The sequence below is a fragment of the Pinus tabuliformis genome, chromosome 8, assembly GCF_031772625.1.
Source record: "Pinus tabuliformis cultivar Carrire ecotype Pingquan chromosome 8, CPIR1, whole genome shotgun sequence".
Classification (NCBI taxonomy): Eukaryota; Viridiplantae; Streptophyta; class Pinopsida; order Pinales; family Pinaceae; genus Pinus; species Pinus tabuliformis.
In genome coordinates this window covers 391,028,682-391,056,600 of record NC_142294.1, presented here as the reverse complement: position 1 = coordinate 391,056,600, position 27,919 = coordinate 391,028,682, and the positions used below count along the sequence as shown (strand labels likewise).

Here is a 27,919-nt window from a genome sequence, read left to right as displayed (position 1 = left end):
GTCACCAAATTTCAAACTCACCAAACAATGTCCATGCAACATTCACACAGGAGAAATTCTAGTAGCCCAACTCCAATTTTATCTCGTTCACACGGGAGAGATTGGGATGCTCCCTCTCCCAATTCAGATTGGGAAGCCCGTTCCCTCAGATATATATGCAGAGTTTTATCAGAGATTTTAACCAGTCTGCAACCTGCAAACTTACAGACAAAGAAGGAAAGGAAGGAGGCATAGCAATGGCAGCCGTGACAAGGGGAAATGTTCTTTCCATCTCTGTACTTCCGGGTAGAACACCATACTCTGTTTTTTTACTTTCTGTGTTCTGTTTTGCTTTTGTTCGTTAGTTACAATTGCATTGAGTTGAATTTATGCTGAGTCGACCATGAAATCTTTCGAGCAATTTTTAAAGCCTGTGAGTGATTAAAATTATCCAGAGCAGATGGAGTAAGATGGACACTACCCATGATCTGCTTCTGCTGTATTTTTATATGTCAGAATAGCTACGATCTTGTATGTTTGTAATTGATTTAAGCTCCTTTATGGTTTGTTAAACCAGATATTTATGGTTTGTTAAACCAGATATCACCTTTGTGTATATATATATATATATATATATATATATATATATATATATATAATATTACTCTGGTTTCTGGTTTATCTATCAAATATTGCATAATATCCCTTACAAGCATTTTAAGTTTGATGATGCCTAGGCCTCCTTGTTACTGATTTCTGATCCTAGATCAAATTGACTATTGATGTAATCTGTATCTAATTTTTTTGGAAGAAATATAATTTGCTTCCATTAAAAAAACACACATTTTAAGATTCAGTTTTTATAAAATTCTGTTTACATAATTATAGGTCTTAGGAAGGGACCTTATCATTTTTTTTCCATTCCTTTTTATCTTTTTACATGATTATAGGTTTTATGAAGGGACAATGTCACCATTGCAATAAGAATATGGTATAGAGAAGCTTCTCAATTCATGAAGAAATATGATTTTGTATTTTGAAGATTTGTTTTTACAAAAATATAATATTTTGGATAAATATGTATTTTTTTTTGTAAATGGGTAATTTTGAGCTTTTGATAAAATTACGAGCTATACATGTTTTGAGATAGATTTAATTGCATATATTTTATATTTTAGAGGTTTTATTGCTTAATTTGGATTTTATTTTATTTAACTTAGGCTTATATTTGATTTATCTTGGTATATTATATGATTTTTTGTATTTTTATTTATATATTTAGATATTTTCATGGGGTTTCATTCATAAAGTGGGTTTTAAAAGTGTAAAAAATAAAGTCAATATAATGTAAGTATTGGGGAGTTGTAGGGTATCAAAAAATTTACAAGTATTGAGAGGTATAAAAAATGTTATCTGTTAAAAATAATGAGCTGTTTTACTGAAAAGATGTAGTGGGAGTGACGTTCAAAAAAAAGATTTTGGGACGCCATAGGTGGAATTAGGAGTATTCTTTAATATTCCATGAAAGCATGTACTATGTCACAAGCTCATTCAAATTATCTTAAGACCGACATTTTCTTAGTTAACTTTGTTGAGAGTGTTTTAATATATATTATGCATAATCAAACTCTAGCCAAAGTTGGTCACCTTGTTGACCTTGTACTATTTAACTTGTAGCCCTTTGGAGCATATATGCTCTTGATTGACGATTCTTGTAATTATCGTGTGATATAGAGAGGTGTAGTTTGTTGTACACATAACGCACGATACAACATGTAAAACATATATGATCTATACAATGCACACAATCTCAGATATTTCAGTTGTTGGCTTTATCAAAATAGATATAAATTTAAAACAACTACATTGAGCCTATGTTTGAGTATGTGAACATCATTTTGTATTTTTAACACTATAGCAAAATTAAAAAGGCACCATTTTGATTTTCTTAACTACTATGATATATGAAAAAGGCTACAAGAGAAAAAAAAAACACTTATTTTCACTTTGCATAATGCATTTCTCGGGAAAACGACCAAGCACTTCCCCTCAATCCAAGGATGGTACCCAAGGTAAATTAGATTCTAAAGAAACCGAAAGCTTTGTTAATAATATACCAATTAAGAGCTCAATGTCACTTGCCATAATTGATCTTGGGTAGGGAGGATAACACTCCTCTCAACTATCTAGGGTAGTCCTAATCAACATACAAGAAAGAAGATACAAAATAGAAAACAAATATTTACTTTGGAAACCCATATGGTAAAACCAACAACCAATGAAGCATTATACCCTTCATCTTCTTATATTGTGGAGATTATTATACATTTTAAAAGACTTTCCAAGCTGACTATGAAGCTATGAAACACTATGGTATTTTATAGTTCTCTACAATTTTCTTTTATCTCTTTGTTCTATTAGCATATCCCTGATGCTCTTGTTCATACTATCGAATAATTAGTGGCTAGTGAAAAAGTGAATCTTCCCCCCATTTTATTATGATTTTGATTTCTAGAATTAGGGTTAGGTTTATAGCTTTGAAACCCTCTTGGAACCACTGTGATGCTTCCGTAAGTCTCTCGAGATTCCCACATGTTACTAACTCACCATATTCAAATTATGGTGAGTTGACATGGTCATCACTTGGACATGTGAGAAAAAAATTGACCATTATCTTTCAAAGACCATTTTTTTATAAAATGAATTCCATTTTAGGTGCATGATAACTCATTGCAAAGATTTCAATGAGAAGAAAACATCTTACTTTAGATGAGAAAAGTCTATGGTGACCCTCATTCAACACCAGGCCTGAAAAAGTTTGTTTAGGACCCCTAAAATGTGCTTAAGTTGATGGCCCAAATTTACCAAAAATAAAACCATATTTGAAATGTCCCAAATTTTGGTCTCTCCCATCTAGAGAAACATTAAGTTGATACGACACTAGTGCAGATCCATGTTGGAACATCCCTCCCAATTTGGGATGCTTCTGGTCTCCAAAAGATATAAATCTGAAGGAGATGAGTAATCAAGTCCTCAATTTTATCCTTAGAGAGCCATTTGGGCTTGGTTAGTATCTAATCATTTAATGCCTCCTACTAAAGTTCATGTTAACCCGACCAGGTGAACTTTCTTTTATTTTCCATAATTATGTCCTCTAGTAATTATGCTCATGTATTTAGTACCAAATCTTCAATGGAAGGTAATATTTGGCCCTGTTCATCCCCATTGTGCATGAATAACTTGTAGAGTTTTAGGTTATCTACACTTACCAAAGAGTAATAGCACATATATTGTGGAAGGTTGAGTTTATATCCATTATTGACTATGTTCCCTAATGTTTCAAAAGGCCCATATCTCTTGGCTTTTATTTTCTTCTCTAGTCCTTATAGCCTTTCCTTATTAATGTGTAACCAAAATTTGTCTCCTACGTGGAAAATTTATTTAATCATATGTTTATCATCTGGTCTTGTATTTGTCTAGAGACATCTTCCATTTATATTGATCTTGCAAGTATTTGCCTTATTTTTTTATAACACTTTTTTCCTTCAATCCATCACTTGAGGATGTCGTGCTTGCTTTAGGTTTCCCATATACAATATCCAATGGTAATTGTGAAAAATATCCAATAAATTTAAAAATGGGCTTATTAGAGAAACTGTGGAAAACTCTATCACAAAAATGTTGTATGTAAGCTGTTGTGTTATTTATTTTTGAGGTTGAGGGAGTAAACACATAGGACAACATCAAAACCATTTTGGAAGCTGGGATCTAGCCCTGTAGGCTTTAGAGAGAGATCTCTCTGTTTAATTTAGCTTTGTTTTAAGTAAATTTAGGCTAGTTATGAATGTATTGATTATTTTGTTTGAAAGGTTTGGCTGATTTAAGTGTTATAATTCCATTGGGCTATGAGTCTATAAATTAAACTCGATTTTGCATCAATTTTTTGGAGGAGTTCTCATAGGGAAAGCTAGGTTGCACTATTTGGATCTTTTTAGAAATTAAATAGATTGTGAAATAACATAAGTGTAAGGTTCAATAGAAATCAAGGAGAAATTAAGAATTCCTCGATTTGACTTTAGTGGAAAACATTAAAATTACCAACAACCAAAATAGGGTACTCTAAATAACAAATCCTATTTATCACAGTTTCTATTAAGTAATTCAGATTTTCAGAATAACAGAAAGAGAAAAAACAATGCTTAAACAAATAAACAGTAGAAACACACCACCATTTAGTACACCACATGAATCCTGTGAAAGGTCCTTGTATTATTGATGCTCCAACACTTTGAAAATTACAATATGTAGAAGAAATTACATTCAGAAATCAACATCTCTTACTTCAAATGATGAAGTATTTATACAAGTTCTAAACTAAAATATCTTGAAAAAATATCAAGATTTGTTACATATCTCTGCAACCGTCTTACACAAATAGAACTGAAATATAGGACATTCAAAACTAATGAATCTACTTGGCACTATATTTGTGGATTTTTGGTGACAAATAAGAGCAATTCGAATTTGATAGCAACTCTTATTTGATGAGGTGGCCTCCAAGTCACTAACTGTCTTTGAGCCTTTTCCTCCCGAAATTTTGAAAAATAGGGTCCTGTAATACCTTTGTATATCCCAAACCATAATAGATGTTAGAAAACTGAGAGAGGTTTTTGTAAATGATGATGTTGGAAAACAAAACCTCTTTCAGTTTTTGAAATTAAATTTCCACCTACTCAGAAACCACATTTGAAAACAATGGCTGAAATAAGAAAATTCGGGAAAATATACCTGCAAAAGATTCATACAAATCTAAAAAACCATAACAACTGTTAGAAAACTGAGAGAGTTTTTTGTACATGAGGATGTTATAAAAAAAAACCTCTTTCTGTTTTTGAAAATTTGTTCTTAGTTGTTTTTAAACCATGTTTTAAATCACTGTGTTGTATATGAAAAAACATATTTTTAACTAACCATGAAAGGAACATATGACATGGAGGTGTGAGGTGACATGGAGGTGGGGATGATGTGGAGACATGACATGGAGGTGAGTGGGGACAAAAATCCAAGTGGCAGGTAGTGAGTGGTGTGGGAGTGACAACGAGGTCAAATGTTAATTATGTAACAAACATGGCCAGGTGTCGGGATAGGAGTGGAGGGGAGCACGCAGGAAGAGCTAGCGGGGAAGGGGGAGAAGGTTGGTAGATTTCAGAGGGGTATAAGGTGGTAAGTGGTATCGGCTGGGGGGGGTGGGGGGGTGGTGGGGGGTGCGAAATGAGGGGAAGACACCACGTAAGGATGGGGCCTGATGGGGAATAATTCCTTTTCGGAGTCCCCCATGATAGTAAAGGTAGGATGGAGAGAGGGGCTAAAAATGAATGAGGGTCGTAGATTGTGAGGGTTGACGAATTCCGATGTTGTGACAACATCGTCCTTTAACTATAAACGAAAAAACAACTTTTTGCCCATATGCACCTTATTACAATTTATTTAATCACATTTAAATGATGTGATTAATTTAATCTAAACACACTTAATTATTTTATAATGCTGCATTTCGACTTGCAAACATATTTTTTGATTTTCTCAAGGTTTTGACCTTTTTTTTGAAAATAATTTACAACATGGAATATTATTTACAACATCCAAAATATAATAATAATCAGCTATAATCAAGCAATCCTATAAAAATTATACGACCCTAACAATGGCTTCAACTAGGGATCGCACTTCCTAGTGAAGTGTCAAGAACATCGTAGACTAGTAGCCTGATCCATTGGGCCGATCCCAAATCTACAACCTGCTCTGTCATAAAAATCTCTGTAACTAAAAATCTCTCAAACTGAAATCAAGACCATTCTGCACACTGAAATCTGAAATATACACTTGAACTGAAATCTATACTGCAATCTGAAACTGAAACTAGAAATAATGCTTTATAAAACAAAAATGCTCAAGGCACTGAGCTTATTTGCACTTTGCTGCCTACTCTAATCTGATAAAATGACTGCCATATCAAGTGATAAAAAACATCCAATGCAACCAATCAAGCAAATGGATACTTACTTGAAGTTTGCATTCCACTTCTTTAGGCGGAAAAATAAATTTAGAAAATGGCAACTCAACTTTTCCACTGGGTCTAATAACTGCATTGATGAATTTGGAAAATTCTCCCTTTACCAATTTTTGCAATAGACTGACCAAAGGATTATGGAAAACATGCAACATAAGATCTCCAGGATGATTTAAAACATGAAAACAAACCTCATTCCAAACTATTGTTTTGCTTATGTGTTGAAACTGATTATCTTCAAATAGAATGGGAGAAAACTGTTTTTCCTTGTTATTATCCACTGTAGTCAAGTGTTCTTAATGCTCTTGAATCTCCTCAAATATGACATCAATATCATATGCAACAGGAAAATCTTTATCATTCGCTTGGTCACACAAAAGCTTACAAGGTAGTTGCAAACGCTCATTAATTTCAAGTGAAGGAATATGACTTGCATCGATATTTTTCCTTTCTTCATTTTTTTTTCTTTGTAAAGACTAATTCTATTAAAAGGAAAGAAAAATATAATTACAAAGAGGCAGAAGCCTCAGTCTAGAGCATCTGAGTGCTTTCAGGTCATCAAAACTGTCCCATAATTGGGAAAACCAGTTACAGTAAACAGAAAAGAACCAGACATAGGAGCGGGAATACAACGACAAGACCAAAATGAGGATATGGGATAACCCCCTTTGAAGAAGTTGAGACAAACACCGAGAGACATAAAATCTATACATGTCAGCAAAGGAACCACATGCTACCGGGCCGCAGAAATAAGAACAAAACCACAAAACCATGAACATTCGAATCTAACCAGTGAGCAGTAAAAGAACTCTGAGTATACAAGAGGGAGTCCACATGGCGTTACATGGGCACGTCCTGGTACAGTGGCTCCTCCACGATGGGGCAAGCATTACCATACCAAATTTTGCCATCCCTCGCCACGTCACTAGCCACGCTGTCACTTGGAGGATCCAGCGCCTGACGGGTTTCGCTTGAGCTACCCGCAATGGCCATCGAAACCGTGGCATCATGAGAGTTGCCACCTGGTGGCCGGGTGCTGCCTGGAGTGTCACCCTCCTCATGCTGCTTGCCACACCTTTTCGCTTTGACTTCATCTGCCGGGTTCTGCTTAGAGCCATGGCTGCCCACAACTCTATGAACGCCCTGAGACTGCTTTGCCGAGGTATGCGCAGCAACATGAGGCTGAGCTTCTTCTTCATAGAAAATTATGGTGATGTTGGCTGTGATGATGGGCCTGTTTAGGCTGCTCTGAAATCTGAAATGTGTCGACTAGAAGGCATTATGCGGGAAGGGTCTGCTAGACGGGCTAGGGGGAGGAGAATTAGCTTGAGAAGAGGTCAGAGAGGCAGGGTGCGGCAGCTGATCGACGGACTGAGCAGCCTGAGAACGTGCGTAACCACCACGGCTCCCTCCATGGCGGCTTCTCATGCGATGACGTACCATGGCTGAGCAGCGAAGGGGAAGGTCAGTGGAATGGGGCTCTTTGAAGGGAAGCCGAGAATGCTCGGCGAGATCCAGGACAGGGTTCAGAGAGAAAGGCTGGTAATGGGAGAAAGGAAACCCAATTCCAAAATCAAGAACCAGCATGAGCCAACAGCAATTTCCTGTAACCGTTCTGCAGCAGGGGATTCCTGCATGGAGCGGGCAGAGGCTAGAGGACGGGGTGCAAACAGTGGGGGTGAAGGCCGAATGCGCCATGTTTAAACCATCAACTGCCTTGTCTCGACCGCAGTGAGAATTTAAGTCATTCTACAGGCGGACCTGCTCTCACCTTAGGTGAGCCATCATGCGCCAGCTCCGGGCTTGCATTATAGTGCTGTCCAGCAGGTGGCATGGTCGAGTGTCATCACCCCTAATTAAGTCCATTAATGAGCTCGAGAATCACCCGCAACTGGGTGATATTTTTCCTTTCTTCATTAACATCCAAGGAAGAAACTAATGATTGAGAACTTTTATTATCTTCTTCAAGGGCTGTAACTTGAGACAAGATATAACATGAAAGAGAATTGGAGACAAGATCTTCATCATGCAAATCTGATTGGTCTTTAATCATTGAAGAAAACACTACTTGTTGAAACTTTTCTTGTGGATCAAGAGAATTAAGCTCTGTTGGTTCTTCTTTCGGATCACAAGACTGTTGTAAATCAACAAATGAATGTTCAACAATATGCTCAATTACCTTTACTTGCTGATTAGCAAAAGGAATTTGTTCTTTAATTTGATCTTCTGCAATTGAGACAACCATAGTGTTAATGTGTTCATCCATGGTATCTGAAATATCTTGCTGATTTTCATTGTTGTCCTCTTCTTGATCGGGTTCAGGTTGCTGAATTTCTTTCTTTACCTCTAGCTGATCACTTTGTTGTGGTGCTGCAAGAATTATTTCCCGTGGGGAATCTTCATGAACATATAGACAACATACATCCTCTTTTTCTTCCCGAGGAGAAGACAATTCAAGCAAGACTTCTACTTTTTGTTCATAATGTTGAAAATGATTTCCATCTAAAGCCTCTAGTATTTCATCGTTTGTGAACCAATCATCATCATAATAATCTTCCAGATATTGAATAAAGCTTTCAAAATGATCACAACAGTTTTGAATCAACAACAAAGATGGATAATCCTCTCTGTATTTCTCACAAAAAACAATATGAAAATGCTTTAACAAACATATACTAGCAGCAAGCAGATTTTCATACCAAGATCTAGCCTTTTCCTCCAAAGTTGCCATAAAATTTTTCATAAGACAATCTTCATGAAATTTGATTTTAAGCTTACGGATGTGCATATGAAACCTCAATAAATGTACAACAACATCATCTCCTTTTTGATCTTTAAACAATGGAAGATAAGTTAACCAATCACTGTTGGGCATGGGATTTGGAAAACCTGGAATTCTTGATCTGTCCATAGGAGCATACCTGCGTTGTATTCTTGAACTCATTTTGAAAACAATCCACAATGGAATGGAGTCACCATAAGTTCTTTACAATTATAGATTCTTTGATAAGGGAGTCGCCATGCAAACTTTGAGCTCCAGATTCTTGAAACATGGAGTCACCAGGTGAATGATACAACCTTCTTGTGTCTGATCACTGTCTACCATCAATAATCAGATCTGGAACTTGATATGCTTTTCTTATGAACCTAAAAAGTTCAGAGTCCCCAATATGGTCGCCATTATGTTGTCGTTCTGTATTTTTGTGGTTGAGGGAGTAAACACATAGGACAACATCAAAACCACTTTGGAAGCTGGGATCTAGCCTTGCCAGCTTCAGAGAGGGATCTCTCTGTTTAATTTAGCTTTTTTTTAAAGTAAATTTTAGGGTAGTTATGACTGTATTGATTGTTTTGTTTGAAAGGTTTGGTTGATTTAAGTGTTATAATTCCATTGGGATATGGAGTCTATAAATTAAAATCGATTTCGCATCAATTTTTTGTAGGAGTTATCACAGGGCAAGCTAGGTTGCACTATTTTGGATCTTTTCAGAAATTAAATGGATTGTGAAATAGCAGAAGTGTAAGGTTTAGTAGAAATTAACGAGTAATTAAGAATTCCTTGATTTGAATTTAGTGGAAAACATTAAAATTATCAACAACCAAAATAGGGTGCTCTAAATAACAAATCCTATTTATCACAATTTTTGTTAAGTAATTCAGATTTTCAGAATAACTGAGAGAGAAAAAACAATGCTTAAACAAATAAACAATAGAAACACATCACCATTTAGTACACCATATGAATCCTGTAAAGTGACCCCCATAAAGGCCATCGTGGCAAGTTTTTAGGATCTCATGAATCTCATCCAATAAGAATTGACCAATCCCTTAGTTTGTAACATGCACCTTGCCATTTCAATCACAGTACGATTCTTCCTTTCATCTACATCATTTTGTTGGGGTGTGTATGTGTTAGTATGCTGTCTCCTGATGCCATTCATATCACAATAACTCTGGAAATATTTTGAGTAGAATTCTCCTCCACAGTCAGTCTGTAAACATTTGATCTTGCACCCTTTCTCATTTTATACGAGGGCTTTGAACTTCTTGAATGTATCCAGGGCTTCATTTTTGGCCTTCAAAAAATATACCCAACAATTTTGTGAGTAATCATCAATAAAAGTGATGAAATATGACGACTTAACCAAACTCTTAGTCTACATAGGACCACATTTGTCTGAATGAATAAGCTGAAGTGGGTGATGAGCCCTCCATGCATTTCCCTTTGGGAAATTTTCCCTTGCATGCTTGCTTTTATCACATCCTTCATAAACCTCCTTATGCTCCTCTACCTTCGGAAAACCAGAAACTATTGCATGCGAGGTTAGAAACTTCAAACGGTGAAAATTTAAATACCCATATCTGAGATGCCATAACCAACTTGAATCCTCATAAGCCATATTTGCAAGGCTGTTGTTATGTTCATCAAACCTCAAGGGAAACATCCTATTTCTTGTCATAGGCACAACAATGATCACCCTATTTCCCTTATTCTTATCATAGATAGTACATGTTTTATTTTCAAAGACTACTTTATAATTTTTCTCACATAGCTGCCCAACACATAAAAAATTGTGCTTTAATTGTGGAGTATAATAAATATAATGAAAACTCTTTATACATTCTTTTGTTTGGACCTCCATAGCTCCTTTGGAAACAACCTCCAATGGTTTATCATCACCAAGGTGGATCTTGGATTTGAAACTTCCATCCTTTGTTGAAAACAACTTCTCATTCCCTGTCATATGGTTAGAGCATCCATAATCTAGGTACCAAATATATTTACTAGTATTTTCACCTTTGGCATAAGATAAAAATAAGTGATCTGGAGGATACTACTTTCTTGAGCATAGTTTACATTTGACCTTTTTTCAATCTGCATTCTCTTTCAAAGTGGCCATACCTGTTACAATAGTAACATTGAACATTTGTCTTATCAAATCTACCTCTACCTCTTCCTCTGGAACTACCTCTTCCTCTTGAGCTACCTCTTCCTCTACCTCTTGAAGAATTTTGGCTTTTCCCCTTACCTTGGCGTTGATTGCTTTTGGAACCACTGCTACTTGCATCTTCATTCTTTGTAATTTAGAGGAAAAAGTTTTTCTACACCTTCAAAAGTGTCTTTCAATCTTTCTTCATGAGACATCAGGGATCCAACCAATTGATCAAACTGTAGTTTTGTCAAATCCTTGCTTTCTTCTATGATTATGGCAACATGATTCCATCTAGGTGTTAAAGATCTCAATACCTTTTTTATTAAAACTTCATTACTTACAATTTCCCCAAGTGTATCCATTTTATGAACCACATCTTTGACTCTCACCCAATAGTCACTTATACTTTCATCTTCTTGCATCTTCAAATTTTCGACCTCTGGCTTCAATGTCTAAAGCTTGACCACCTTAACTTGATCACTACCTTGGTAATCTTCTTGTACAATCTTCTAGGCATCTTTGGTAGTTGTCACTCCTGATATTTTTGGAAATAAACTCTTATCAAGAGCTATTTGAATGTGAAACAAAACTTAAGCATTCTTCTTCCTTGATTCCTTTCTTGTTGTTCTTTCATTGGCTGTAAGGACATTCAAATCAGTTGACTCCTCATAACCTGATTCAAAAATCTCCCACAAATATTTTCCAATAAAAAAGGTCGGCATCGTAATGCACCAATAATCATATTCATTCTCATCAAATTCTGGAACTGACATCTGGTTAGAATTCGACATGATTAACTTTGGCGAAATTCCAACAATAAAACTTTAACTCAAAACAATTTTACCTGCTCTGATACCACTTGTAGAATCTGAAATGGCCCCCGTTCTTTAAGCCAATTGATAAACCAAGATAATTGTGACAGAAAAAACATATAAAACCAATGAACAAATAAAACACAGATTTGGTTCTCACTATGTGAGCTCAACCCTCTTGTAAATCTCATCTCAAATCAAACCACTAAGTACATTGTTAGATAATAAAACTATTACTAATATGATTACCAATCAACTCACCAATCATCTAAAACTAACACTGACACTACCAATCTTCTAAACTCTAATTCTGAGTACTTATCACCCTAATTTTGATAACATACTCACACACAGAACACAAAATCTGCTGACTAATTTGTCAGCAATTACATGACAAGATTAAGCATTATCCCAACAATACTCTAGTTCTAGTTCATGTGTGACCCCTGAGGTCCATGCTCCTGCATGAATTATTATGAATTATTTAATTCATTTAACAACGAAAAATGTCATTATTTTATAAAAATAAATACGTTCAGGATTAGTAAAATATCGACACATACATACATTTAGTGTAGTAATAAAAATTTGAACGTATCATGTGCTTCTACAATTTTACGGTTTCGATTTGAGATGGATTTAATATGTATCACAATGATCAATGAAATGTAATTTAAATGAACACAATCATATGTATATTGAATTCTATTCATGAGAATCTTGATAGAAATTCACTTGCTTATCAAATCAGCATTACTGTTAACAGGGTGTGGACGAGGTCATGGAATTGCAGATCAGATTACCAATCTGAGAAGATGCTGTTGTTTCAAGAGGAGGCTACCAGGAACTCAGCCTGTGGGTTCATCTAATTTGTTTCAGCCTGCCGTTATTAGCAGCAAACATGAAGGAAGTTTTCCAAACAGCCAAAACAGTGCAATTACACATCGTATGCCAAAATCTCATCTCAGTATTAACGAATCTGCTGCTGTTGAGTCGGAGACTGCCAATACCCAAGTTCCTATTGAGGTTTTGAAAGATACTTGGAGTGCGTTTTATCGTTTTTGCCGTCCTCACACAGTGATAGGCACAGTAAGTTTAATCTTAGCATTCTGTTTCTAATGTTTAGTCCAACACAAAGAAGTGAGGTTCTCCACAGCTTACATGGATTTGGAATATGTCCATTGCTTTGTTTTTTTTAATGTGTATAGGTGAAAAACTAATGCAGTGAACAGGGGTATACAAAGAGAGGGGATAAACATCTTGAAAGCAAAAAATTGTTGCAGTGTTTTAGGATTATACAAAGAGAGGGGATAAACATCCTGGAAGCAGAAAAAAGTTGCAGAGTTTTAACTTTTGGTAGACACTAACAGGGCAAAGCTCCTACAAAAGATCTATGCATAGAAAGGATAGACATGTGAGTTTTAATGGTTGGTAGGCATTGAAGGGGCACTCCTTTATTTACTATGTATCTCTTGTTATTTCCATATATAGGGTATGTATGTAGAGAGAAAAATAGTGAGGATAAACATTTTTACAAGTTGTGAAAACTATTGTGAGAAATTTTAACTAATAGCAGACACTGATAGGGGTATTCAGAATTCACTGTGTAAAGTTAATGTAACATGGAGACCAGCAGTATATGTTGTTGGACTGACTTTGTACTTTTGGGAATTGATCATCTGGTGCACTTTGAGAACATGGGATTAATGGTTCATTCAAGGTGTCTATGGGTTTTGGTGCACTTTGAGAACATGGGATTAATGGTTCATTCAAGGTATCTATGGGTATGGGTTTTGGTATTAGACAAATTGTCACATCTTTGAGAATTGATCAATAATGTTGGGGATTTGAAAGTTTAATAATACTTGCGGATTTGGTGTAATGACAAATCTTTACATTAACACTATCTTTAGCACTGCAAGGTTGTTTATACTGCTTCTATCAAGGTCAAAGCAATCCTTCCAGCCTTCAAAATACCTCTGGCTTTATCCTCCTTGCTTCTTTTTGCACCATCTGATTGCATTTATCCTTTTCATTTTAATCCATGGCCTTAATTCTAATCTATTGCTTTAATAATTTAGAAATTCAAAAATATTTTTGAATCCTGGGTTTAGTAGATTTATTGTTAAAATGAATCTATGTCAATTTGCAGTTGAAATAAAACTTGACTAGATCAAATGGTATACCTGAAATTTAACTGCATTAATTGCCTTGATGCATCAGGTGGTAGCAATAACTTCTGTGTCTCTATTGGCTGTTCAAAGCGGATCGGATCTTTCTCCTGTGTTTTTCATTGAACTCCTAAAGGTGGTACACTGTTAGGCAAAAGAAAATTTAGTGTATTGATTTGGGCATTGAGGAAATACTTGCTTTAACGGTGTAACTCTGGTGTATCTAACACAGGCATTGATACCGGCCGTCTTTATGAATATTTATATTGTGGGGTTGAACCAGATATTCGATGTTGAAATAGACAAGGTCCTGAAATATTTGAATTCTTCTTTGTGATTTTTGACAGTTAAATTCAATTATAATTGATTTGATTTTGCGTCCCAAAATCTCAGCAATCTAGGTTTTCTTGTGAACTTTTTTTTGAGTGACAAATATTTTTTTGGAAATATTTATGGTGTATGGTACGAGGATTTGTCTAATACTTTGGGTGGATACTTTGGTCTTTGAAGATGGGCAGAGTATGTGCCCTAAACTTTGGAAAAATCCTCATACTACATAAAAATCTTCCCAAAAAAAATATTTATCATTATGGATTATGCAAACTTACATGCTCTTAATTTTCTTTTTGGTAAGAAAAGCACACTCAAAATCTAGGTTTTTCTTGTGGGTTTTATTGGACTCAGCCTCATGGTGTTATTTTTTAACCAGATTAACAAGCCATACCTTCCGATCGCCTCTGGTGAATATTCTATAGAAGCAGCTGGAGCAATTGTTGCTGCTTCTGCTGTTGTGGTATGGTCTTACTGTAAGGATAGCATACTGAGTTGATATATTGTCTTTCCATGTAAATATTTTAACTCTCCTTTTTACAGAGTCTTACCATGGCATGGATGATTGGTTCACCACCTTTGCTTGGGGCTCTATTGATGGGCTTTGTTCTTGGAACTGCATACTCAGTTGATGTAATGCCCTTTCTACTTTTTTGAAAAAGGATGAATAAGACTTCGTTTAGGCATTACATTGATTTAGTTTTGGCAATTAATTAATGGCATAATTTTTTCTTAGCTTCCATTTTTAAGGTGGAAACGATCTGCTTTGGCTGCTGCAACGTCCATTCTCTGTGTAAGGACATTTGCCGTTCAACTCGCCTTTTATCAACATATGCAGGTAAATACAACATGCAGTTCGTTAAATTTCAGGACACAAATGGAAAATATCGTGTGTGAAAATTAGTCACTGACCTTTTTAATAAATTTTCCTTTTCAGAATTTTGTATACAAAAGACCTGCAGTATTGACCAAGCCTTTGATATTTGCCTTAGCCTTCACCACCTGTTTTGCTACGGTTATAGCGTTGTTTAAGGTAAAATTCATCTGGACTATGACACATGAAGTTTTATTTATTTACTTCATATTATAAATAGATTGAATATATGTTAAAATGAATATAAATAGATGGAATATATGTTAAAATGAGTATAAATAGATTGAATATATGTTAAAATGAATTTAGATTTACCAAGTATTTGAAATTTCTAAAAGAAGCTTGCATATCAAAAGATTTGATTTTTTTGGGGCTTAGTAAATCTGGAATTTATATAGATATAAGCTCATTTAATTATTAATTATAAATATAAAATGAGTTAAAATGTTTCACACTATATTAAATTACAATATTTCTACCATATTGCACTGAAAAACACCTCTGAATTTATATATATACATATACATACCTATATATATATATATATATATATATGGAAAGTTATGCAAATATTCTGGTAGCTAGCTCTTGGGATAATATGAAGGGTTTGTCCAGACGTTTATTGTGAGACTTCACAAGGAAATGGCCAAATACATCAACCACACAAAGAAGCAATCTATTCCACATACTATCTTTACCCTGGGGAACCTTAAAATAGTTATTTTTTTTTTTTCTTTCATATATAATTTTTTAATTTTAAATCTATTAAATATATATGAGAGAATTAAATCAAATTTTTTTAAATGTAAATTTAAATTTGATTATAAACTCACTTAATTATAAAAGTAAAAAAATCCTATTTATAAGTAAAAGTACAATTTAAATTATTGTGAAAACATTTATATAGTTACTATATTTAGTGAAGGCTTCCTATTTCAACTTAAGGTGGATGAGGATGGCCTAGATTGATTCTCAAGGGAATATGCTCATCATATGCTTTGTCTGAAAACCACTGTAGTGTGTTAGAGAGTTTGTTAGGTTGCATTGACTTTTAATAAATTTAAAATAATTGATGTGTGAAGCCCCACCAAAGGGATTTTCAAAACATACCTAATTTTAGAAAAACTGTCTTATATCTTAGTTGTAAAGGATAGAAACTCTTCAACTCTTTTTTTTTTTTATCAAGGCTTGAGATTCTTAAGGGTTAAGTAAAATCAGAATTAATAACAATATTTTTGTTGCAATAGTTAATAAAAATATTTTTGTTGTAATAATTTTTTTTGTTATATATTTATCAATGGTAGATACAAATGAAGCCTTCGCCTATATCAACCACATTAGCATTTTTTAATGTAGCTGTACTAGTTTTAAATAAAGATTTTGTTTATATTTAAATATGCTATTTCCCTTTTTTATTTATTTTTTGAAAAGTTAACAAAATTACAACAAGGCTTATGCTTTCATTCTTTGAGTATATGCCATCTGTAATACAACTTGCTCATTAGCATAGAGTTTCAATACTTTTTCTTGTTTCTAGCCCTAAAATGTATTCTTTACATAAAAACTTTCAGATTCTATATTCTTCAAAGATCAAAGATCATTGTTCCATAATCTCCAAGAAAATGAAGAAATTAAAACTAGGGTTCATGAAAATAAAAAGAAGATTATCCTTAGTGAAATCAAGGGCTTGGCAAGTGCCCTCTTGAAAATCTGGCACTTCTTTAAAAATCTTGTCTACTTCTTTTTATTTATGTCCTTATAAACATGAGAAAAAGTAAAAAGATTGAAGGATGATTGTCGAGTGAAATTCCTCTAGGTAAAGTTTCCTTTTGTCCATTGAACATCTAGAAGTGAGTTTCCAAATATTTGAATTTGTGTAGTTCCTCTTTATTGAGCAATCATTAGACTAGTTTGAGAGCCATAGGTTCACAAAAATGGTTTGTTGTCGAACCAATTCCATATTTGGAGTATATGTTATAGCTTAGGGAAAGATATATATAATTCCCCATTGGCCCACTTTTAGTAACTTGAGTATCTTGTGAGGTTCCTTTAAAGAAAGCCAAGGGGATTTCTTTATTTATGAGCTGTGTTGTATCTTATTTGTGAGGAACATAAATTGAAAATTGGGGGAAAGGACATAGGATGTTGATATTTTGAGTGGCACATTAAGAGAAAGGGTGTCCATACCCTCAAAAGGTTTGACATTTATGGCTAGCAAGGTTCACTAAACAGAATTGAGAGGGGGGAGATTTGTACCTCTTTGTGCCCCTATTTTGACGTGGTAATATCTAAAATCCTTTTTAATGGTGTCCCCTTCCAAAATACTCTGCAACTTGTTAATCTTTATATCTATTTTTAGATTTGTTTCAAGTATGGACAAGAAACCATGAGATGAAAATTGGGTTCTATATTAGCTTCACAGAGACAACATCTACCAAGCCCTTCAAAGCTTAGGTTTTGTAAAATGTTCCAAGTTAGGGCCTTGCTGTTAAGAAGGAACTACATAAAGATTTTATGTTTAGTAGGACATTTGAACTTCCAAATCGTCTTCCTCCACTAGATTGGTGTGCTCCCATTACCTTCCGAAGCGTGAAATTTGTAACCAACCTTTGGTTCATAACTTGTACATGGATTAAGAGATCAAATAAGCTAATCTTTCTATTCACTTACTTCGATAAAACACTTTCTAAGGTTGATTTGGATTAGATCATTATATTATTTGCCATCCATATTGATGCTTTCAAGGTGGAAAAGGTGGAGGAATCAACTTGTAGGAGTATTTTTCTCAGTAAGGCCCAGCTTGGAGAATTAGGGTTGAAAACCTTCTAGGAAAATTTAAAGGCCTTAAATGATGTTTCTTGGGGGTAATTTTTTTTCTTAAGCATAAGACTTTGTGATTTAGTTCTAAACTCAAAGGCCATTCCAATAGTGTAATAAAGACATCAATTGAATTTCATATGCAAATTTATGCCTCTTAAGAGTTGATTTATCATGATCAACCACCATAATTCGAGAGGATGCCATGTCAACCACCATTACTCATGGAAAAAAGGCTATCCATGTGAAGAATAGCAAGAATAATCTAGCATTGTAACTCTAGCTAAGAGTTGGAGCCAACCTTGACCCCTAGTTGGCTTGGACCATATCTATGAAAATATAGCGAAACAAGATCTAAAATTCGGGCTCGAGCTTCATCAAGATTTTGGATCAAATGGGTTTTAATTTTAGCGTCTAAACCTTTGTAGATTTTTTTTTTATAGTGAAAATGCCACAACGACATGTTTGAGATGGAATTCTGGAGTTTACAAAAACCCTAACTTCCTTAGATCATATCTCCGAAAATATAGCAAGACAAGATCGAAAATTCGGACCCAAGATTCAGAACAATTTCAGATCAAATGGGTTAGTTTTTTAGCTTCTGAAACTTCGTAGAAAAATTTTTATAGTGAAAATTCCATGATGACCTATTTGGAGCAGCGAAACCCTAAAATCCAAAGCTCTCATACCAAATGTTATGCAACCATCTCACAAAATAGAAGAAAATATAGATCGACGACTTCAAAATCAGTCTCTTTGAAGGGGAAATCTCCTTTAAATTACACAAATGAATAATTCTTGGATGATACAAATGACAAGGCCTCCTTTCTATATATAGGAGTCTAAGGGGTCCCAATAAAATTAGAGCCTACATAACAATAATATTGTAGGGGCATAACAATACCAATAGTGGGCTTCTATTGGGCATAATAATAACAACTTGTGGACTATATGGGCACAATAATACAATAAGGAGGTTTCACTAATAACAATAAGGGGTTACACTAGTAGTATAGGGAAACATTATTCACCCCAAATCTTTTGCCCAAATTAAACAAAGGAGGAGTTTGGAAATATACATAGCCTCCACTTCCTATATATTGGAGGCTTGGCCATGAAGAAAGGGATAAGAATTCATTGTGATGTTATGTTGTTGAGATCTAACTTGAGAGAGAGAGTTTTTGGAGCTAGGAGTTGGAGGAGGTGTTGCTGCAACTACATCTATTGGTGTAATATCCTTCCCATTCATTAATATAGATTGATTGTACTTGTTTCCTAACCATTGTCTAATGGTTAATTCTTATGTTTAGCTAATGATTGCTTGGAATTTTGGCTTACATATATTTATCCAGTAAGGTTTAGATGTTTCTTATAGTTTTGATTATCAATATTATTATGCTATGATTATTATGCCTCTCAGGTTTCCTAGAACCTAAGGCTAATGAATCAAGGGACCTAAAGTTGTTCGAGAAAGAAACATTCAATCCTGACAATGTTAGATAAGAATTGACAAAGAAAGGATGAGTGGAGTCTTGATTATACTTTGCACAACTCTGTTGAAGTAGTCAGTGTGGTAGAGAAGGAACCCTTAGCCAACTCGAAGAACGAGTCCAGCACATAAGGAAACTAACAAGTGATATTCACAACATATATAAACCTAAAAAATTCAACACACTAACATATAACAAAATATAGAAATCCAATGCATAAATACCAAAGAATTAGACTAAATCATAGAAGCATAACATATAAAACGTAAAAATTAGACCATGATGTAGACATAACAACAACATATCTATATTATTAAATCAAACAAGGAATATTACAACCATAGTGCTGCAATAAACCTTCCTTCAACTCCTAGCTCCAAAAACTTGCTCTCTCAAGTTAGATCTCAACAAAATAACATTACAATGAATTTTGATTCCTTTCTCCATGGTCAAGCCTCCAATATATAAGAAGTGGAGGTTATGAAGATTTCCAAATTCCTCCTTAGTTCAATTTGGGAAAAATCTTTGGGGTGAATAATGTTTCCTCATATAAAAATGCTTTTATCCTCTTTTTAGATGCTTTAATATTTAGGAAAAAACTTCCTCATGCTTTATGGCTCTTTTCGCTTTTGTATGCTTTGTTTGTTTAGGAAAAATATATAGATGAGGATAAAGAGATCACATTCCACCATATGAGTTTCCTAAATTGAGAAAGAGTGTCAAAGTAAGTTAACTTGAGATTTCTGCCTCATGATTGAGTGATAATTTGGCAACACAAGTTAGATGAAGGGGACACAATGTTATTGAATAGGATAACATTATCCCCATGGTATAACTTGTGTTATAGTCTTAAATAGACCAAAAAAAGAGGGTGCATTTCAACCAAAAGCATGGTATTATTCTCTGAGTTGATGAGGAGGTATTTTCATGGATAACAATGATAGAGATGCTTTCATAGGTCACTGATCTAGTGAAACATGCCACACTTGCAAGAAATAAAGAGCACTTGTAGGAAAGTAAATTACATGAAAAGTAAATCACACTTGCAGAAAAAGGAAACAAATCAATTATTAAAACTGACATGTTCCAGTATAATGATATTATTGGTTCTTTGTAACAAAGATGCAATGGACCATGCCTAGGATGCAATGTGTGATAAGAAAACAACCGAGACAAAACATTCAAATATGACATAATTCTCAATCATAAGCTACTTATTGAAAACAAAGTAAAAGTAAGCTATAGGTGAGTTGCAATAATAGTCAGATTGTCTAAGAACACACAAATCCATTAGCGAATCATTAACCCTAGAATTAGTGCCTAAAATTACATAACCTGGAGTTGTAGTAGCAAGTAACTAATGTGATTACGCCATTAACAACTATCATAGTTGAAATATAAGGAAATGATCTAAGTTGCAATAAAAGAAACTACAGATTACAACAAAAGGAAATTAACAGAGTTACAATGAAACATAAAACAATGGAATAAAAATAATGTAAACTATTTGTAATTTAACCAAAATTGTAAAGAATAAAGTACCTACTAATGCTACCTAGCATTCACAAGCTAAGGAGGGGGCCCTACCTCCTATACGAGGTACTATACAAATTTTCAATCAAATGATCAGAATATAGACATTGAGCAAGCACCTTGCTAATGAAATGTCATGGTGTCAATTCACCTTGATGCCCTTAGGGTTATACTCTGCTAATAAGCTGACAAGATGTGATCCCTTTGGGTGGATCTATTGAGATATTTCCTTGGAGAAAAAAAAGAGACATTGAGTGAATGGAATAAAGGAATATTTCTATTACAATAAACAACAAATTGTATAAGAGTCAACAATAATTTCCTCTTTTCTCATCCACCCCTTTTGCTTCGAAGGAATCCAGGTATTTATACGAAATGTTAATGCATAAACTGAGTGAAACGTTGGATGGCCAACTTGAGCGAACCACGAGGTTCATCCCGTTACAACAATATATTCAAAATTTGGTACCATTTGAGCAAAGGTTGACTCAAATTAACTGGAAATTGTTGACAATTGAGTTGTCCTTCCTAATTGGTCACCCACTTTCCTCCACCACCTTTCATAGTGAGAAACCCACGTTGGTCATATAATTGGAGCATTGATAGTTGAGATGATGTAGTATGCCAGTGTTGCAACAAAGAAAACTCAAGGAACTCATATTTGTAAAGCCTGAAATTCCATTAAGCAAAAGAGGTATTATAGTAATGAGTTCTTTGTGCTACTGGTCTTCTTGATAGGAAACCAGACCAATAGAAAAATTATTGTTGGAAATAATACTGAGAAGGGGGGGTGAATCAATATTAGAAAATCAATAACTTTTTCATTTCCATAATTAGGTTCATATACGCTACTTCAGTTAAGGGAACTTGCGTGTACACACAACTGTGTTTAATGCAACTAGCGTATATCCAACAAACTTATGATTTAGTTAATTCATCATCAGTGCATCAGTACTTCATTAATCATATAAATAGTAACCAGGTGCCGTAAAAATAGAACATATCATCACACATAAGAAACACACATGAACACCATGATTTAAGGTGGAAACCCAATGTGGGTGAAAACCACCTGCTGTTGTCGTCTCTGTCTTCTTTTAATATTAAGAAAAACTATTTACAACATTGTACTGGCGCAAACTCATACCAGTACGCAGGCTTCTACCTGCAGAAGGCTACAATCTTCTCTTGTTCTCCAGCTTCTATTCGAAGGGAGCTACAACCCCCTAGCTCTTGTACTAGCCGATATGTTTACTAGTATGTAGGCACTGACCTACAGAAGGCTATAACCTTCTCTCATCCTCTAGGGACCTCGTTTTATAAATTTTCAGACTGGATACTCCTGGAACACATCATAATTTGAAGGCCATGTTTCATCCAATTTTCATACTGGGCCCATCAACAACATTGAAGCTCAAAATCAATCACCATTACAATACATCCATCAACTATATCTGCATCAACCAATCATTGAAACTCAATCTGAATCAACCAAACTCAATCAATCACTGACAACCTCTGAACCTCTGACACAACTGAATCAATCATTCATTCATACTTTAATCAATCAACTGCAACAGATAGATCAATACATAGTTCTGAGTTACATTATCATTCAAAATCAGTTGTCATCTTAAAACCATGCTTCAGATTGTATATGCTATTTGGCAGAAACCAACCTGCATGTATACGCAGCTTCCCTGAAGCAAACCAGTGTGTAGATCTGCAAACACTTTGTTTCCCTTCCAGACATTAGACATAATCATATATAGAGGATAGAACAGGTGTTAGTGATCAGATCTAGCCCATTCATTATCAGATCACATTATGATCCTGATCCATCATTAGATTTCATCCATTAACACTGAAGCTAATCACAATCAACCAATATGAATATGCAGAATACTGTCACCAGAAAACAGTCACCAGAACACACTACAGAACCCTGAATACTGCAACATCAAACAGAACCCTTATAGATCATACTTCAGAAGATATACGCTACATCCATAAGCCGAACCAGCGTGTATACACCCTTTTACTAAGGGAAACCAGCGTATAGATCTGCAAATTCCATCCTGTGAGGTATATGCTACTTCTGTATGTTGAATCGGTGTGTATACGCTGTTTTGCCAAAGCCAACCTACGTACAGATCTGGAAATGCTAACTTAAAGCATCACAACTATTTCAGACTTCATTCATACCAGATCATCACATTTACATAATAAAACATGCGTCAGTATTCAGATCTAGAATGTTCAAGATCAAACCACATAATGATAATACATTTCAAGCCTTAGGATCCCGATCCATCATCCATATAGGTGCATCCTTAGTTCAGATCAAGCAAAGCATCACAAACCCATAACTTGCATGCTTGATCTCATACTTCATCAGATATTCATTACTTGCTTACTTTGGCCTAATGATCTTCTCCTCCTTATATAGTTTTAGGCCTTTCTCAATACCATGGATCAAAACCACTTAGGAAAAATACCTTGGACCAAATACTTCGGACCAATACCACGGAATAAATACCTTGGGTTAGATACTTTGGACCAAAGAAATACCTTGGACCTAAAAACTTGTTTTCCCAATATATACGCGCTTTTCATACTATGAAAGTGTGTGTGTACGTATACGCTCCTTTTATTCAATGAACCTGCATGTATCGGGTTGGTCAAGGTGAACTTGCGTATAAGTTTCTTTCTTCATTCTATGTGGCTTGAACAATAATTCTTTGCTGTTAACCTATAGTACTTAGATCTTTCATCTGAGTGAGTTGCCATCAAGTACAACACCTGTATCATAATGCCAACAATCTCCCCCTTTGGACTTGATGGCAATGTTAACTTGCTGCACTATGAACTGTAATCCTAGTGAGTTGCCATTGTACATTACTTCTGAACTGATTCCTTTGAACTGCACTGCATCATATCTGTTAATACAACTACCATGTATTCTGTCACATCTAATATCTCTTTTGTAGATTCATCTAGTTATATATAAGTGAGTTGTTCTGCTACAAGTGGGTTGCCATCAAGTACAACACATACATCATAATGCCAACAAGTATATGATCTTGAGGTTATAAAGACCTCTGTTGACCAATTTGTTAGACAAAAAATAAGAGTTCCGACATGGAATAAACAATTCCCAATGGAAATTAACACTTGTATCCACTAACAACCATTCACTAAGACCACGAAGAAACATGTATTTAGAAGAAGGAAAAAAATGACTGTAGACTGGACTTAGCAGAGAATCTTGTTACCCGACCAAGAGATGAAGCAATGTCTTAATGTGGTAGATAATGGTTGCGGAACGTGAGTTTTAAATGTTGGATTGGTATCCTCGAGCCACCGCCCCTTAAGCCATGAACGCCAACACCACTCTCTTGAAAATTGTAACCTATGTGACCACTTTTATTTTGAAACTTGTGGTTGAACCCATGAATACCCATGCAAATGATGATAGAGCCTTCAATATTACTACCAATGTCGAGGATGCCATAAATTATGCTACTACCTTGCGTTGCTTTTAACCCACAAGAGCATTCGCGCAAGGACCTTTGTTGTTTTGTGAAGGCATATTGAAATATTGTCACACATAATTGGAAGAGTTGATTTGTAAATCATTCATACAGGGCTAGATCTGCAGCCATGCAATGAGCTATGTAACTTGAGAAATTGAGAGCAGACAGAGAAGCCTTGGTGAACATTAAATCATCATAGAGAGTTTAGCTGGCTAGCTTGAGCTTTAGAGAAACAAAGTCGGTGTCGGAGGATAAAGAGGTTGGAGAAGGAGGTGAAGTGAGACACTACATTTCCACCTTTGAAGGGACCAAATGACTCCTAGAGATTCACCCATTGAATTAAGAACAACAACTATGAGAATAAAAGGAATAACAAAAGCAGCCATTGGCAGAGACACAGAAAGGTAAGTGGTACTACTTCACGGAGAGGATGTGATCTGCCTTTAAAAAACAAAGACCTTTGCTAGCGGCTCCAAGAGCCTTCCCAAGCCATTATGAGAACCCATCATTTGCCTACAAGGTGATGTAAAACCAGTGTACTGCCACATTAAACTCATGAATACAACTCTCACGTGAGAATTTATCAATTTGTACCAACACATTAGCAAGATTATTTGAAAGACAAAGTGACCTTCTAAACCACTCCACTGCATCATTAACACAACATTTAACTTAAGGAAGCACCCACAATAAAAAACAATTTTAAAAACATTTATTATATTAATATATCTTTAATCTTTTTTAAACATATACTAATTATAAAAATAATAAAAATAAAAATAAAATAATAAATAAATTGGTTCATCACTCATTAGAAAAACGATAAAAATCAAAATCATATAATAATATTAGATCAATAATATTTTGAATAATTATTACAAATCTATTTCCAATAAGATTCAAAGAACCAACTACTAAGAAATAATAAAACAATTTTCAAACCATAAAATAAATAAAGACGAAATTATGACAAGTGCACATAATGTTCTTTTTCAAACCACAAAGGAACTAAAGACAAAGTTACCACATGTTCACATAATGTTTCAATGAGCATTGTTTGAAATATTATTCTTAAGTCAAACTACATTACAATTTTTCAAATTATGTTAGAATAGAAATAAGACTCAAGATATCTTTATCCTAAACATTTTTAAAATTATTTTCTAAATTAAAATTAAGACATAGTAAATTTCGAAATATTAAATTTATTTATTATATATATATATATTTATGTGAGAATTTAAAGTTTTGATATAGTTGTTCATGATTGGAGTCAGTGTAGATTTATTTTAATTTTAGATTTATTAAATGTTAAGAGGAATCAAATCTTTTAGGTGCAATTTTTTTTCAAATTTTTTTCTAAAAAAATATTTGTACCTTAGTGAATTCAATTTCTCTTAGTGCATGTTAGATGCAGAATTATGATGGATCTATCTCAATTATAATTAAATCCAAAAATACCACTTATGTTAATTTTATTTATGACAACAATAATGTGGAGGAAGTAGCTTCACACAGATATCTCAGAATTGATTTTCATTACAAACTCAATTGGAACTATAACATTAAGAAAACGATACATAGAGGATGGAAAGTTTATTATGGGCATGAAAATTTAGCCTATGGGATGAGAAGAAACTCCTATTTGAGACTCTCATCACCCCTATTATCTTATATAATTATGAAGTTTGGGGTTACGACAATTATAGATAATCATGGAGAAAGATAGAGAAAATCCAAAAAATATTTTATAACTTTTAATCTCAAAATAAAAAAGAGTATAAATTATCCTATTGGAAACATAACTATGACCAAATATCTAATATATAAACTCAAAATAAACAACATAAAAGACAAAATTTTTTTTCTTAAAATTTCCCAAATTCCAATCAAATGTTAAACCAAAAAAAATCAGTCTGGCCCTACAAAACAAAAAAATCACTCTTAAAATAACAATAATATTAAAAACATTATTATAGCTAAATTTAAGAGAAAATTACATTAATTTTTTTTTTTGGTGGTATGGACAATCTTTGAATCATGTGACTTTATGATCGTTGCATGAGCAGGATATACCAGACGTGGAGGGAGATCGATACTTTGGAATCCAATCGTTCAGCGTTCGTCTCGGTCCAAAACGGGTGTGTCACCTTTTCTGCAAAAAGAAAAAGTTGAAATGATCTCTTCATTCTCACTTTGTGGCTGATGAGTTTGCCCATTATTTTGGTTGTTGGAACAGGTGTTTTGGCTCTGTGTATATTTACTGCAGGCAGTGTATTGTGCTGCCATGATTTTGGGAGTTGCTTCTCCATTTATGTGGAGCAAATTTCTGATGGTAAGTATCTCTGAACTTCCAAATATTTAATTGATTGTGATAATATAATTTTTTTATTTAATTGATTGTGATAATCTATCATATTCTTAAATATTCTCAAAATCTTTTGTATTTTTAAATATTCCTACAACATATAATATTCACCCTTGAACTTTTTTCCTGCAACAGATTTCTGCACATGCCCTGTTTTCTGTAATTCTTTGGCGCCGAGCACATTCAACAGACCTCAAGAGCAAAGCAGCTATTACCTCTTTTTATATGTTTGTTTGGAAGGTAAGCCTCCTCACTGATTTTCTTAATAAAATTGTCCACTTAACGTGCTTATTGCTATTGCTTTCTCTGTGCAGCTTTTCTACGTAGAGTATCTTGTTCTCCCTTTTGTTCGATAACAAAAAGCAAAAATATTGGGTTGGGTTGGAGGTGGTGCGGGATTACTTTGATTATTTTCAGAGCTGGGGGTGGAGTTTGGTCGACTCACTTGAATTGGACACTTATAATGAATTTGAATTTTTAGATTATGTAATGTGTAGATAGTTTGTATAGGCCATTGATTAGGTGCAGAGATATACCAAGTGTATATGGTTTGTGTAGGTCATTGTTGATGGATTTATTTCAAAAGTGATAAGAAATAATAACAATAAAGAATAAATACATGTTTAAAATGTTATGTTAAAATTGATGTATATTTGTTTATATATTTAAGTTTAAGATTTATTTTATTATAATGCTTATTATTGGGTGTTTTATGTTGTTTTTAATTCTAATTCTTTTGGGTTAACCAGAGAATTTTGGTTCTAATATTTTTGGATTAAGCATATTAATTGATAAGGAGAGTCATTTACAAATGCCCATAAATATTTTTTGAGTTCTATTATTTTGATAAATAAACACTACTTTACGCTTTAAGGATGAAATTAATTTTTACATATATTTATCATATAATGATAAATTGTTAATAATTAGATTGTAGTTTGTTGAATAAATTGTTATGTTGTTTTTGAATATCTATATGATATTAGAGGAAATTAAGTATTCTTT

At 34.2% G+C, this 27,919-nt stretch overlaps 1 protein-coding gene across 1 annotated transcript; it reads left to right on the top strand.

Annotated features, from left to right (window-relative positions):
- The first annotated feature begins 13 nt into the window (after window positions 1-13).
- On the top strand, window positions 14-27,612 carry LOC149235736 (putative homogentisate phytyltransferase 1, chloroplastic). The gene is made up of 12 exons (XM_089372184.1): window positions 14-285; window positions 12,562-12,884; window positions 14,019-14,102; window positions 14,199-14,273; window positions 14,676-14,759; window positions 14,840-14,929; window positions 15,033-15,134; window positions 15,234-15,329; window positions 26,616-26,687; window positions 26,786-26,881; window positions 27,050-27,154; window positions 27,229-27,612. Exons 1-12 carry the CDS (start codon window positions 156-158, stop codon window positions 27,268-27,270), a joined length of 1,299 nt encoding a protein of 432 aa, XP_089228310.1. The 5' UTR covers window positions 14-155; the 3' UTR covers window positions 27,271-27,612.
- Window positions 27,613-27,919: the final 307 nt, after the last annotated feature.